The 16064-nt window shown below is 36.4% G+C and overlaps 2 protein-coding genes across 2 annotated transcripts; both read left to right on the forward strand.

Annotated features, from left to right (window-relative positions):
- The first annotated feature begins 2053 nt into the window (after positions 1-2053).
- Positions 2054-4365, forward strand: LOC146320152 (interleukin-1 beta-like). The gene is made up of 4 exons (XM_084728283.1): positions 2054-2320; positions 2443-2607; positions 3445-3578; positions 3731-4365. The coding sequence occupies exons 1-4, from the start codon at positions 2101-2103 to the stop codon at positions 3947-3949; spliced, it is 738 nt and encodes a 245-aa protein (XP_084584409.1). The 5' UTR covers positions 2054-2100; the 3' UTR covers positions 3950-4365.
- Positions 4366-10345: 5980 nt separating this feature from the next.
- On the forward strand, positions 10346-13356 carry LOC146320153 (interleukin-1 beta-like). Its single transcript, XM_084728284.1, has 5 exons — positions 10346-10484; positions 11069-11310; positions 11433-11597; positions 12436-12569; positions 12722-13356. The coding sequence occupies exons 2-5, from the start codon at positions 11091-11093 to the stop codon at positions 12938-12940; spliced, it is 738 nt and encodes a 245-aa protein (XP_084584410.1). The 5' UTR covers positions 10346-10484; positions 11069-11090; the 3' UTR covers positions 12941-13356.
- The last annotated feature ends 2708 nt before the right edge of the window (positions 13357-16064 follow it).

Here is a 16064-nt window from a genome sequence, read left to right on the forward strand (position 1 = left end):
TAGTGGTTAGACATTTTTGGAAATATGTATTATAACAGTATATAGTTGGATTAGGAGTTTGATACTGCATTACTGGCATTAACATTATATTATAAAATTAGCTGATAATTGCAATAATTGTCGGCCTTTAAGAAGAGCAGGAACAGGGTCAAGATTCCAACAGTCCACATTAACCGTCATACAGTTCAACTCTGCAAACACATTAGTACACTGGTTTTCAAAATGAGGTATGGTGACCAACAGGTAACCGTGAGTGAGTTTTAGAAGGTCTGTAATAGAATAATTTAACACATTATTATTACATTATTACATTAATATATTATCACATTTTTTGGAAGTTGGAACAATAAGGGAAGATTTATGAGGACTTTATTAACTTCAACCCTAAAAATAAAAAATTGCTGTGAGGGGATTCCTTGAGATAAAATCCTCTCATATTGGAGGTCAGTGGTCTAATGTGCATCTATTGTGGTGGTCATTGATATGAAAAAGTTAAGGAACCCCTGCATTATTACAAATTCAAAAATATCTCAAAACAATTAAAAACATTACATGTTGGAAATGTGACATTGGATTTGTTTGTGGAAGAACAACATCTTTACTTTGTTAGAAAATTAATTCTTTTAATAATTGTGGCGTCTTGATTGATATTTAATCTGTTTTCCTTCTTTGGATGATTTGATGAATTTTGAGTGGGTCTGGTCATCTGTGGGATTTAAGATGGTTTGGTGTTAATTGAGTTTTTCACAGTTTATTAAGTTTTTTTTTACTTTTCCCCCTATGAAAACCAGTTTATTGGAATAATCTATCTACTATTATCTAGTAGTAATATTGTCTCTCTGAAAAAGATATGACATGTTTTGTCATTGTGTTTTTCAGGATTCCAGAATAATATATTCTTTAGAAGACATATATAATACATATCTAAATAATATATTAGTGTGGTATATTATTATTGTTGTTGTGGTTGTTGTTGTTATTATCAATCAATTTATTATTATTATTAGATATAACATTATTGTTGTTGCCTTTGCCTTTGTTACAAGGTGTCATTATCCTCACAATTTTATGTTGTTTTGTATTTTAATATCTTTACATATATATGTTTATTTATATTTTATTTATTTCTGTGTCAGGTTATATTCCTTTATTTTGATTATTTTGATTATAAAACTGCTGAAAAAAGATTATACATTTATAATCAGTACATGAAATGTCGTACAGTAAATACCAGATCTCACATTTCTAAACAGTGGGTGTTAAATTATCTACCTCTACATTCCTTTGTGTGTTGCAATCACATACAATACAGTGGCTGTACAACATTTCATCATCATCACTTCCTGAAAAAACCTCCCTCGATGACTGTGGCGAGTGTGTTATAAAAGCCCTGCAGGTCAGCACAGACAGGCAGAAGAACAGTGACGGCACAACAGCTGGGATCTAAAACAAACACACTAAAACAACCTTGAATCTACTGACCTTAACAGGTAAACTGACTTTCTTATTTCTTTCTCGTTTCAGATTTTAAACAGGAGCTGTCTTTGCTTTGAGGCACTTTAATGTAGCTGGATATCATGTAGCTGAATCTGGTTACAGGATAGTTTCTTCAATATATTATGCTGCTATTTGAGTCATGAACCGCCAGAAGATTAATTGTTTGCTGTCAGATGAAAATCTTTGTACTACATCTAAAATCTGGCATCTTTTCTGGATCATTGTGTGTCTTTGATTTCCATCTCATTTATATTAGTGTAGAAGTGCCTCATAGTCACGTGTTGATACAGTAGTAGTCCTGTATCTGTATGTATCTTTCAGCATCAGTGGGGCCTTCACAGACGTGAGAGTTAAATATCTTGTCTTTGTGCTGTATTCAACTGAATACAAGTTGAAAGTGATTTGCAAATCTTTGCATTCAGAATTTGGGTTCTACATTTAAGACAAGCAAGTTACAAAAAAAAAAAAGGGGGGGAGGGGGGCGCTAATAAGATTGATATAAACCTGAAAATGTGGCTGTATTTCACTAAATGCTTTGTATCTCAGTGACACTGGAAGTTGTTTTTTTTTCTTTCTTGCAGCTCTTTCTACATTCAGAGAAAAATGGAATCTGAGATGACCTGCAACGTGAGCAAGATGTGGAGCTCCAAGATGCCCGAGGGGCTGGACATCGAGGTTACCCAACATCCACTGACAATGAAGACCGTGGCGAACCTCATCATCGCCATGGAGAGGTTGAAGGGCAGCACGTCAGAGTCACATCGGGGCACCGAGTTCAGGGATGAAAACCTGCTCAGCATCATGCTGGAGAGCATCGTGGAAGGTAATCACACAGATGAGATTTTCTGACAGCACTATTGCATAAAAAGGACTTTATGGACTGTTTTCTCTCTGTTTTCCCCATATTTAAACATAACTAATAAGATGTGCCTCTTTTTCCCTCAGAGCAAACGGTGTTTGAACGTAATTCAGCTGCAGATCAGTACAAGAAGGGACTTGTGCGCGAACACAGTGTGACTGACAGCGAGAACAGGCACTTGGTTCACGTCCCAGACAACATGGAGCTCCACGCAGTGAGGCTGCAGGGAGGCAGTGAAGGAACTAACAAAGGTAACTGCATGACAACCACCAGTTTAATCTGTAAAGTGCTGTATTTTAGAAACTTATTATATGTTTTGTATGTGAAAGGAGCTGCACTTCTCAAATAAAGGTAGTGGCCTAAAAAGTGCAGTATTTCTCTTTCAAATTTAGTGGAATAGAAGCTGCAGAAAATTTAAATACTATTAAATGAAAAGCACATGTACATCAAATTTGTACTGAAGTATAGCAGACACTGAAAAAAAACCAAAGCTGAGAAAACTCCTAATTTCAAGGCAACTGTCTTCATTATTTTTTAACTCAAACTATAAAAATGTTTTGCAGTGCCATAATCTCTTGTTGAGATCATTTACTTTTCTTCTTTGGATCAAGTCGAGTCTTTGGGTTTTAGAAACTCCCAAAATTCTGTATTTCAAAACTTGTTTTCACAGTGAGTGTGAAGGTTGGGTTAGCTGATTTGTCATGATTTGCAACATTTTGTGGTTTGTAAAACTCAAAGATTCAAGTTTTTCTAAGAGGAAAATGATCACAACAAGAGATTATAGGTCAGCAAAACCTTTGCAGTTACTTTTTAAAACGATTTAAAAAGTTTGATTCAAAACTCAAATTTAGTGAAGAGAGTCCCCTTGAAATTAGGAGTGTGTGTAACTCCTGACTGATGAATTGGACACAGATTTTAACATTAAATGCATACAATGTAATAATATATATATCTAGTCTTAGTCCCGCTGCATAAAGTCAGATGTACCTTTAGTGAAATGCACAGAAAAGCATTTACTTGATGACACAGTCTGACACTGTCTTTCAGCTTTTATTAAAATGAACCTGTATCCTCTGTTCTCTCTTCAGTTTGCCTGAACATGGCGAGCTACGCTCAACTTAGACCCACAACTGACGCCCTGCCTGTGGCTCTGAGCATCAAGGGCACAAATTTCTACTTGTCTTGCCGCAAAGTGGGTGAAAAGCCAACCTTGCATCTGGAGGTAAGACTCAAAATTTCTTAATAACATGAATCACATGTTACACTTTCCTCAAAACTTGAGTGTCCAAGAAAACTGATTAGATACCTGGTCATCTACCTTGTTAGATCAGTGTGATAGTCAAACCATCTGACATTTATCTTTTCAAACCTCAGGCGGTGGAGAACGGTAGTGGTCTGAGCAGCATCAGCAGGAACAGCGACATGGTGCGATTTCTCTTCTACAAGCAGGACAGTGGGCTGAACAACAGCACCCTTGCGTCTGTCCCCTACAGTGACTGGTACATCAGCACAGCAGAGGAGGACAACAGACCGGTGGAAATGTGTCAGGACGAAAGTGAACGCCACCGTGTCTTCCACATGCTGGCAAAGTAATCTCAAAAGTCGGGCCAACCTGCTTCTAGGTGTCAAGTTTGACCCTCTGGGTATTATATACTGCACTTCAGATATTTTTTTTGTCAAAAACCAGCAACAAAGATATGTTTTGTTTTTAAAAAGCACTATCACTGTTTGCTCAAATTACTTCTATTTACTGTATGTACTAAGTACAGAAAGTAAAATGCTTTATGTATTAACATAGTTATGTAATGCCACAGGGTGGCATCATTGTGCTGCCTTCTGAGCACCATGTGTATTTATTTAGCTGAATGATGTGACACATTGTTAATGCTTTGACTGTTAATTTATTTATCTATTTATACACAATTTTAACATATATATGGAAATATGCTTACTAACAATTATTTATTAATGTGCAGTGAATCTTTAATAAAACCTTATAATTTACAGTGTTTTTGAGTATCTGTACTTTACTTGTGTATTTGTTTTGTTTGTTTTTTTTTTGGAAATTTATGACTTTCACTCCACTACAATTCAAAGACAAATATTGTACTTTTTGTCATGGTTTAGGTTTTTGTAGTCACCTGTTTTATTCTGGTGTGTCGTCCCTTGTGTGTCTTTGTTGTTTTTACTTCCTGTCTTTGTCTGTTTTCCCGCTCTTTTTTGATCACTGATTATTTTCACCTGTCCTTCACTGCCCTCACCTGTGCTTGTTATCCTCCCTCCCCCCAGTGTATTTAACAGTCTTTTTCTCCTCAGCTCCTATAGCTGATTCATACTCTGTCATTGGTTTAGCTTTGTCCTGGTGTGCGCCTGGTTTTCTGTTTGCTCGTGCTTTTTGGTGGTGCTTTTGCTCTTTTGAATTGCTCCCTCTGTCTTGTGGTCTGAATTTAGGTCCAATCCTGACAATTCCTGAATTGTTACACTAAGTTACACTAATTTTCGACCAAGCTTTGAAGTCAGCTGTTGGTGTTTTTTCTTTTTTAAAATACAACTGGCCACACGCTGTGTTCCTCACAGAAGGAAACCAATCACAGTAGCTCCTCTCAAACTGGACTGATGTAAAAGTGGAAATACATCATCCAGGTGCTCTCTGTAACAAGAACAAGCAAGCTCTCCCTCTTTCATTCAAATAAAAAGCGGTAATGGTGACGGCAGGAGAAAGACAAAATTAAATCTCAAGATGTTATTATAATTATTCATTATTCCAGGTAGCTTTAAAAGTTGGATTGTTTTTATCAGGGTGAAAAATACCACATAATTCATGTATATACTGCCCCTGAAGCCAAAAAGAAATCTCAGGTCATTTAACCCTTGGAGAACTCCTTACAGTCGGCTTCAATCTAATTTTATGCTGTGATTTTAATAGTTACATCAGAAAATGACAATAGCTGTCCTTTTTGTTTTTGATTGTATTTCTATGCTAAAGATTTTATAGTTGTTTCTAAAGGCTTTGTGTAGCAGAGTGGTTCTACAAGCGGGTCAGCTCATCATCAGATGGTTTCAGAGAGTTACAAGCTTCTGTAAATGCATCGTGAAACTTCTATTATGCACAATCAACCAATCACATGGCAGCAACTCACTGCATTTAGACATGTAGACATGATCAAGACGACCTGTTGAAGTTCAAACCGAGCATCTGAATGGGGGAGAAAGGAGATTTAAGTGACTTTGAATGTGACATGGTTGTTGGTGCCAGATGGGCTGGTCTGAGTATTTCATAACTGCTGATTTACCGGGGATTTTCATGCACAACCATCTCTAGGGTTTACAGAGAATGATCCAAAAAAGAGAAAATACCCAGTGAGCGGCAGTTCTCTGGATGAAAGTGCCTTGAGGTCAGAGGAGAAAGCCTAGACTGGTTTGAGATGATAGAAAGACAACAGTAAGTCAAATAACCACTCGTTACAACCAAGGTATGCAGAAGACCATCTCTGAACGCACAGCACGTCAAACCTTGAAACAGTTGGGTCACAGCAGCAGAAGATCACACTGGCTCCCACCCCTGTCAGCTAAGGACAGGAAACTGAGGCTACAATTCACACAGGCTTATCAAAATCAGACAAAAGATGATTGGAAAAATACTGCCTGGTCTGATGAGTCTTGATTTCTGCTGCCACATTCAGGTGGTAGGGTCGGTATTTTGGCATGATCAACACAAAAGCATGGATCCATCCCGCCTTGTATGAACGGTTCAGGCTGCTGCTGGTGGGATGGTGTGGGGGATATTTTCTTGGCATACTTTGGGCCCCTTAGTATGAACTGAGCATTGTCTAAACACCACAGTCTACCTGAGTATTGTTGCTGACCATGTCCGTCCCTTTACGACATCTGCAGCAACTGCATGATGCTCTCATGTCAATATGAACCAGAATCTCTGAGGAATGTTTCCAGCACCTTGTTGAATCTGTGACATGAAGAATTAAGTCAGTTCTACGGGCAAAAGGAGGTCCAACCTGGTACTAGCAAGATGTACCTAATAAAGTGGTCTGGGGGTGTACACTTCACTTGAGTATTTTAATTCCATGCTGTACTTCCACGCCACCACATGTCAGAGGGATATATAATATTTATGACTCCACTACATTTATTTGACAGCTCAAATATGTAACAAACCATGAAAAATCCCTCCAGCCATAAAGAAATACTCTGCTTTGAGTGATACGATGATGTGTCAGCTATGATTTCTCCACAAAAAGTTCAATAACCTTATTTAAAATGATTAAATTATTATACATCTACACCTAATGAATGCAACCTAAATTCACTCCCTGTAAAAGTAAACTACAGCCTAAGAACAGTGGATGACGCAGACACAGGAAGTGACAATTTTTTAGTTTTACTCCTTCCATTTTAACACGGCCAACCCCCTAATCTGGGCCAGGCGATAAACGGCATCTGTAGGCCTCTGTTCTCCCCTTCCTGCCTCATGCCTTGTCCCTGCTGTGGCTGTTTTTGTTTGTCTGCACCAGGTATGTGCCAAAAGCATATCTATTATGCACAGTTTTACCTGCATTGCAATTCTAGTTGTTTTGATTTTGGAAGTGTAATGTGTTGGCTGGCCAGGTACAAGTTAACTTCCCACCTGCCCACCTGCACCCATTCGAGCCCCACACTTTGGGTGGTGAGTAAGTTACCTCATCATATGTTAATATATGAGTATATGTTAATATACAGTATGGTGAGCTCAGCTAATTGTGGTTTGCCCTCTTTCAGGTCCTCCTGCCCTGTTTACCACTGCTGCTTTGCCCCTCTTAACTCTCCTTTGGTGTAGGTTTTGCCTCCTTTTAGCTCACCTTTAGTTTAGCTTTTTCTCCATGTCATTGCATTGTTCTTGTTAGTTTAGTTGTTTTGCACTTTAATTATCATTAATTTGATCTTTAATTACTCACTGCTTTAATTATTTTGCCCATTATTGTTTAGCTGTTGATTTGTGATTTAGTTCCCAGTTTTGCCTGTTTTGTCATAGTAGCCCTTATTGAGTTCCCATTTGTCCAGTCTTCAGTTATTTTGTAATTGTTTTGCTAACTGGGATACATTCCTGTTTGGGTTTTTTTTAAATAATTTTGTGAGTTTCTGTTTTTCAGGAGCAGAGAGACATACTGGTGAGAGGCTAGGCACCGGTGGTGAGGTCCCTTCACTCTTGGATGTGTGTGGTTGCACTGGGATACCGTAGACTGCACCGTTTCTGTTTGAGGATTACTGTGTTTGCTGTGCCCACTTGTGGTGAGTAGTGGTAGCAGCCTTTTAACAAGTGGCCTCTGCTCAGTTTCCTAGTTTCTTTAGTTTTGCTCATGTTGGGCTGAGTTTTAACTTTTGTATTATTCACTTTTTAGAATTTATATCGAGGCGTTTTTTTAGTATAAATTGTAATATAGTAATTTTATCCACCTTCATTTTTGGTTGTTTCCTGTTTATTAATAATCCTTTTCAGCAGATTCAGCCCCTGCTTCTTGCTTTGGTTATTTTGCTTATCATAAATAAAATTTCTGCTTTTAATTGATAACACATCTCAGCCTCTTACTCAGTAACGAACCATCTACCTCATAAACAATATTCAAGGTACCTTAAAGTATTTCCTGGGGTGAAACTCCCCAGGTGGCGTTGTCTGGTTTACTCTCTATTCACCTCTTATTAACACCACAATTTCATACCAATCCACCAAAATGTACTTTCCCCCTCGCCACACAAAACATAACAAGACTAAAGAGATAAGACAAAACTACCTAAAATACATCATGAGGAAAATGACAATGAAACAATATTCATAAAGGGGAAAAAAATGGTGTAAAAGATGTAACAAGATGAAACTAACTTTTCAAGACAAAAGCTGACATAAGCAGATTTGACTGCAGATAAATGTGGATGTCCAGTTTTCTTTTCACAGTGACAGCCAGTAAAATGTCCTTTTGTCCTGAAGGTGACTTTTTTATTTTTGCTTGAGTAAAGTGCTTCTACTTTTACCCGAGATCTCTCTTTTTTTTTTTTGAATGAGTGGCCCTGTCTGTTGCTCTGCTTGAGTAGAAGTGAATGTGTGTACTTTTCTCGCCTCTGGAGTGACGTAGATCAACAGGGAAGTGAGGAAATCTCAGATTAAGCCCCTGTGATGCAACTTTACATAATAAGCAAGTCTATGGCTGGTGGAATTTTTCAGATGAAAAGAACCACAAAACCCCAATGCGCCTGATCAAAGATGTGAGAAGATTAGGAAATAGCAATTTAAAAAAAATAGCATTTTCATCTAGCTGTGACTGATAAAAATGCATCTTCAGCAGTAATTTGAGATATTGATTCCCTTATATATTTTATTATTATTTATTATTTTATTATATATTTTACTCAGCACTTAATACAACGCAGCCACATATTTGCTAAAAAATAGTTTTCTTTTTAATATAAATTGAAATGTGATTGACTGGGCCGTGAACTTTTCAGCAAGTGTGTAAAAGTATTTACTCTAAATTGCAGCACTACACTAGTGGTTAGACATTTTTGGAAATATGTATTATAACAGTATATAGTTGGATTAGGAGTTTGATACTGCATTACTGGCATTAACAGTTACAGAAAGAATAAACTTTTTCCCCAAACTTATGCTTTAAATCTTGCAAACTGACAATTACCAGAGTCTGTATAAAAGTTAAAAAGAAAAGATAAAAACAGTTTATTATAAAATTAGCTGATAATTGCAATAATTGTCGGCCTTTAAGAAGAGCAGGAACAGGGTCAAGATTCCAACAGTCCACATTAACCGTCATACAGTTCAACTCTGCAAACACATTAGTACACTGGTTTTCAAAATGAGGTATGGTGACCAACAGGTAACCGTGAGTGAGTTTTAGAAGGTCTGTAATAGAATAATTTAACACATTATTATTACATTATTACATTAATATATTATCACATTTTTTGGAAGTTGGAACAATAAGGGAAGATTTATGCGGACTTTATTAACTTCAACCCTAAAAATAAAAAATTGCTGTGAGGGGATTCCTTGAGATAAAATCCTCTCATATTGGAGGTCAGTGGTCTAATGTGCATCTATTGTGGTGGTCATTGATATGAAAAAGTTAAGGAACCCCTGCATTATTACAAATTCAAAAATATCTCAAAACAATTAAAAACATTACATGTTGGAAATGTGACATTGGATTTGTTTGTGGAAGAACAACATCTTTACTTTGTTAGAAAATTAATTCTTTTAATAATTGTGGCGTCTTGATTGATATTTAATCTGTTTTCCTTCTTTGGATGATTTGATGAATTTTGAGTGGGTCTGGTCATCTGTGGGATTTAAGATGGTTTGGTGTTAATTGAGTTTTTCACAGTTTATTAAGTTTCTTTTTACTTTTCCCCCTATGAAAACCAGTTTATTGGAATAATCTATCTACTATTATCTAGTAGTAATATTGTTTCTCTGAAAAAGATATGACATGTTTTGTCATTGTGTTTTTCAGGATTCCAGAATAATATATTCTTTAGAAGACATATATAATACATATCTAAATAATATATTATTGTGGTATATTATTATTGTTGTTGTGGTTGTTGTTGTTATCATCGATTAATAATTTATTATTATTATTAGATATAACATTATTGTTGTTGCCTTTGCCTTTGATACAAGGTGTCATTATCCTCACAATTTTATGTTGTTTTGTATTTTAATATCTTTACATATATATGTTTATTTATATTTTATTTATTTCTGTGTCAGGTTATATTCCTTTATTTTGATTATTTTGATTATAAAACTGCTGAAAAAAGATTATACATTTATAATCAGTACATGAAATGTCGTACAGTAAATACCAGATCTCACATTTCTAAACAGTGGGTGTTAAATTATCTACCTCTACATTCCTTTGTGTGTTGCAATCACATACAATACAGTGGCTGTACAACATTTCATCATCATCACTTCCTGAAAAAACCTCCCTCGATGACTGTGGCGAGTGTGTTATAAAAGCCCTGCAGGTCAGCACAGACAGGCAGAAGAACAGTGACGGCACAACAGCTGGGATCTAAAACAAACACACTAAAACAACCTTGAATCTACTGACCTTAACAGGTAAACTGACTTTCTTATTTCTTTCTCGTTTCAGATTTTAAACAGGAGCTGTCTTTGCTTTGAGGCACTTTAATGTAGCTGGATATCATGTAGCTGAATCTGGTTACAGGATAGTTTCTTTAACATATTATGCTGCTATTTGAGTCATGAACCGCCAGAAGATTAATTGTTTGCTGTCAGATGAAAATCTTTGTACTACATCTAAAATCTGGCATCTTTTCTGGATCATTGTGTGTCTTTGATTTCCATCTCATTTATATTAGTGTAGAAGTGCCTCATAGTCACGTGTTGATACAGTAGTAGTCCTGTATCTGTATGTATCTTTCAGCATCAGTGGGGCCTTCACAGACGTGAGAGTTAAATATCTTGTCTTTGTGCTGTATTCAACTGAATACAAGTTGAAAGTGATTTGCAAATCTTTGCATTCAGAATTTGGGTTCTACATTTAAAAATTCAAATAAAAAAGGAAAGCTAATAATAAGCTAATAATAAGATTGATATAAACCTGGAAATGTGGCTGTATTTCACTAAATGCTTTGTATCTCAGTGACACTGGAAGTTGTTTTTTTTTTTCTTTCTTGCAGCTCTTTCTACATTCAGAGAAAGATGGAATCTGAGATGACCTGCAACGTGAGCGAGATGTGGAGCTCCAAGATGCCCGAGGGGCTGGACATCGAGGTTACCCAACATCCACTGACAATGAAGACTGTGGCGAACCTCATCATCGCCATGGTGAAGTTGAATGGCAGCACGTCAGAGTCACATCGGGGCACCGAGTTCAGGGATGAAAACCTGCTCAGCATCATGCTGGAGAGCATTGTGGAAGGTAATCACACAGATGAGATTTTCTGACAGCACTATTGCATAAAAAGGACTTTATGGACTGTTTTCTCTCTGTTTTCCCCATATTTAAACATAACTAATAAGATGTGCCTCTTTTTCCCTCAGAGCAAACGGTGTTTGAACGTAATTCAGCTGCACATCAGTATAAGAAGGGACTTGTGCGCGCACACAGTATGACTGACAGCGAGAACAGGCACTTAGTTCACGTCCCAGACAACATGGAGCTCCACGCAGTGAGGCTGCAGGGAGGCAGTGAAGGAACTAACAAAGGTAACTGCATGACAACCACCAGTTTAATCTGTAAAGTGCTGTATTTTAGAAACTTATTATATGTTTTGTATGTGAAAGGAGCTGCACTTCTCAAATAAAGGTAGTGGCCTAAAAAGTGCAGTATTTCTCTTTCAAATTTAGTGGAATAGAAGCTGTAGAAAATTAAAATACTATTAAATGAAAAGCACAGGTACATCAAATTTGTACTGAAGTATAGCAGACACTGAAAAAAAAACCAAAGCTGAGAAAACTCCTAATTTCAAGGCAACTGTCTTCATTATTTTTTAACTCAAACTATAAAAATGTTTTGCAGTGCCATAATCTCTTGTTGAGATCATTTACTTTTCTTCTTTGGATCAAGTCGAGTCTTTGGGTTTTAGAAACTCCCAAAATTCTGTATTTCAAAACTTGTTTTCACAGTGAGTGTGAAGGTTGGGTTAGCTGATTTGTCATGATTTGCAACATTTTGTGGTTTGTAAAACTCAAAGATTCAAGTTTTTCTAAGAGGAAAATGATCACAACAAGAGATTATAGGTCAGCAAAACCTTTGCAGTTACTTTTTAAAACGATTTAAAAAGTTTGATTCAAAACTCAAATTTAGTGAAGAGAGTCCCCTTGAAATTAGGAGTGTGTGTAACTCCTGACTGATGAATTGGACACAGATTTTAACATTAAATGCATACAATGTAATAATATATATATCTAGTCTTAGTCCCGCTGCATAAAGTCAGATGTACCTTTAGTGAAATGCACAGAAAAGCATTTACTTGATGACACAGTCTGACACTGTCTTTCAGCTTTTATTAAAATGAACCTGTATCCTCTGTTCTCTCTTCAGTTTGCCTGAACATGGCGAGCTACGCTCAACTTAGACCCACAACTGACGCCCTGCCTGTGGCTCTGAGCATCAAGGGCACAAATTTCTACTTGTCTTGCCGCAAAGTGGGTGAAAAGCCAACCTTGCATCTGGAGGTAAGACTCAAAATTTCTTAATAACATGAATCACATGTTACACTTTCCTCAAAACTTGAGTGTCCAAGAAAACTGATTAGATACCTGGTCATCTACCTTGTTAGACCAGTGTGATAGTCAAACCATCTGACATTTATCTTTTCAAACCTCAGGCGGTGGAGAACGGTAGTGGTCTGAGCAGCATCAGCAGGAACAGCGACATGGTGCGATTTCTCTTCTACAAGCAGGACAGTGGGCTGAACAACAGCACCCTTGCGTCTGTCCCCTACAGTGACTGGTACATCAGCACAGCAGAGGAGGACAACAGACCGGTGGAAATGTGTCAGGACGAAAGTGAACGCCACCGTGTCTTCCACATGCTGGCAAAGTAATCTCAAAAGTCGGGCCAACCTGCTTCTAGGTGTCAAGTTTGACCCTCTGGGTATTATATACTGCACTTCAGATATTTTTTTTGTCAAAAACCAGCAACAAAGATATGTTTTGTTTTTAAAAAGCACTATCACTGTTTGCTCAAATTACTTCTATTTACTGTATGTACTAAGTACAGAAAGTAAAATGCTTTATGTATTAACATAGTTATGTAATGCCACAGGGTGGCATCATTGTGCTGCCTTCTGAGCACCATGTGTATTTATTTAGGTGAATGATGTGACATATTGTTAATGCTTTGACTGTTAATTTATTTATCTATTTATACACAATTTTATCATATATATGGAAATATGCTTACTAACAATTATTTATTAATATGCAGTGAATCTTTAATAAAGCCTTATAATTTACAGTGTTTGAATTTGTGTTTTATATCCTCCCTCAGAATTTGTTTCACAATAGATAATAGCTGTAGCCCACTTCTAAAGACTGAAGCTGTGCTCTCCTCCAACTTTTATTATTTCCAGTGCACACAGAAGACCCAGAAACCAACCAGTCCCCATGTTTGAATAATTGTAACTGCCAAAGGTATGCAGTGACATTGGGTTGTTTGATTAAACATAATGTTATTTAGGAATGTGCAGTATATAGTGTGTACATTATGGCAGTTAGCAAATCTGTTTACTATTAGTACATGTTTGAGGCACCTTTACTTCACTGGAGTATTTTAATTCTATGCTATACTTCCACTCCACCACATGTCAGAGGGATACATTATGTTTATGGCTCCACTACATTTACATGACAACTCACATGGAATTAGGGTGGGGCAATTTAAAGATTTTATATCAATATTGGGATATGAGACTAAATATTGTCTTAGATTTTGGATATTGTTATATTCTGGAATGCCAAATTGTCTTTTCCTGATTTTAACATAACTGTGCAACAGTAAAGTGATGAAATTTTAGTTGTAAATGTGAACAACTGATTAATCATGAATACTTTACAAGACATGAAACATTTCCCCCCCTAATATTCAATTTCTTTCTGTTTTTTCTATTTTTTTATTTAAAAAAAAAATTTAACTTCAAGTTTTCTTATTCAACAAATGGCTCTGCCAGACAAAACAATATGGTGCAATTACAGCCATGATTAAATATTGACTAATACATTCTGAATTGGTTAAATTCTTAATGATGATCAATCATCCACATCCCTGCTCCATATGTGTTCTGCTGTAGTATTTTGTCTTGCTTTCCATTTGCATTTCCTGGTTTTCATTTGCTCTTTTGTAACTAGATCACCTGATTTGCTCCAAAAATGCAGATGAAAGGTTTGGATAATACTTCAAATTGTACTCAGTACTCAACTATGATTTAAATAGTAAGTTTAAGTAAGTATGTTTACATAATTTACATTGTGTGATAAATACTTAAGTACAAGTAAAAGCAAAGACTTGAAAATGTCCTTATAGAAGTCCTTATAACAGTACATTTTGTGTTTACATTCTCTTCCCCAATCAGCGTAGGGGGTTCGCGCATGCGTGCTGTTTTTTCGAAATTTCAAATCATCCAATCAGAGAAGAGAAGGCGGTCACTCCCGGCAATTTCAAACCCGGATACGCAACTGTTATGGAGTTACATTAACGTATCGTAGACCACCACAACAAGTCAAACGAGGCGTTGTTTTTTTTTTTACTACTAATCAGGATCAAATTGAGAGAAGAAACCGAATTCTAATAGATATGGAGGAAGGAGAGACTGTGCCGATACTTTCCAGAAAAGGTTAGCGAGCTAATTAAATTACAGAAAAACTGGCTATGATAGTTAGCGTTAGCTAGCATTGCTAAGCTAAAACATGTTAACTGTTAGCGTATACGTTAGTAACAGTGAGGAAATGTTTTCATGTTTAGACTAACTAAATAAAATAATATCATAGACTGGTTTGTTGCCGTTAAATGTGTGTCAGACGGACCACCCCGAAAAGACTTTACTTTACTTTAGTGCTATTGACGTTTGGTTTTTAGTACAAATTGCTAGTAGAAAGGGGACGGGTTCTCTTCTTCTGCTGTATGACAAAGGATGACCTCTAGAGGGGGACAAACAATGCCATAACGCGTTATGTTTCCCCTGCTATGCTTCTCACACTTCCCATTAGTCTCAATAAAAACGGCACTTTGTGAATCAGCATTACACATTCGTGATGATAGGATTTTGAATGCATTGCTAACAATAAATTCCAACGCTCCTCGCCTGGTTCAGTAATGTTATCTTGATTTGATATACGAAGTGTGGTCAATGTAGTATAGAAAACATGCTCTGCTAGGCATGAACTTATGCCCAAACACATAATGTTACATTAATAAATAAGCTATTAGGCTTTCAATTGGAAATCCTGTGCAATGTACTAATATATCCATACTGTGAATCATCCCTTGATTCTTAGCTGCTTCTACTCTGTTCAATCCAAATCTCTGTCTCTGTGCCATCTTCCATTCACAACGCAATATTCATTTTTTTTTTCTCTTATACAGTGATACACACCATGTGTATATTTACAGTGTGTGCATGTATATATATATATATATATATATATATATATATACACTCTTTCATGTTTCTATATCACAATATAGGTGTGAGTGATATGGTCCTAAATAATACCACAATATTTTATGTTATTCTGCAATAACAATATTGTTGACGATATGACAAAATAGAGAAAAAATATTTTTGGTTTGGAAATCACAATAGCTGTTGAGCTCTCTTCACAAGATTTTGGCTCGCTTAGTACTCAACCAGGGGCTTCTGCTTGAGGTTGTGAATTTGTTGTATCACTCCCTTTTGCAGTTATAGTCTTATTGCACTTCTTAAATATTACTGTGGTTTATTGTACGTCTGATCTTTTGTAACCAAACCACTAACTGGAATGACTAACTTCATTAACTACTGAAGTGACTTCCCCTTTTAAACTAACTCCTTCACTGTAATATTGCCATTATATCACAATTTGAATTAGTAATATTGCCATCACGATGATATGATTATTTTATCACAAAAAAGTAATATTATATTATGAATGATACATTACTGGTGCATCCCAGTATCTATCAATCAACAA

This window comes from Lutjanus erythropterus, chromosome 10, assembly GCF_056507025.1.
Source record: "Lutjanus erythropterus isolate fLutEry1 chromosome 10, fLutEry1.hap2, whole genome shotgun sequence".
NCBI classification, from domain to species: Eukaryota; Metazoa; Chordata; class Actinopteri; order Lutjaniformes; family Lutjanidae; genus Lutjanus; species Lutjanus erythropterus.

Excerpts from the sequence above, each read along its gene's own strand:
- LOC146320152 (XM_084728283.1), top strand. The coding sequence starts at position 2,101 with ATGGAATCTGAGATGACCTGCAACGTGAGCAAGATGTGGAGCTCCAAG. Across the intron at positions 2,608-3,444 it reads CAGTGAAGGAACTAACAAAG|TTTGCCTGAACATGGCGAGC; the intron begins GTAACTGCATGA and ends TTCTCTCTTCAG. Across the intron at positions 3,579-3,730 it reads AGCCAACCTTGCATCTGGAG|GCGGTGGAGAACGGTAGTGG; the intron begins GTAAGACTCAAA and ends TTCAAACCTCAG.
- LOC146320153 (XM_084728284.1), top strand. The coding sequence starts at position 11,091 with ATGGAATCTGAGATGACCTGCAACGTGAGCGAGATGTGGAGCTCCAAG. Across the intron at positions 11,311-11,432 it reads GCTGGAGAGCATTGTGGAAG|AGCAAACGGTGTTTGAACGT; the intron begins GTAATCACACAG and ends TTTTTCCCTCAG. Across the intron at positions 12,570-12,721 it reads AGCCAACCTTGCATCTGGAG|GCGGTGGAGAACGGTAGTGG; the intron begins GTAAGACTCAAA and ends TTCAAACCTCAG.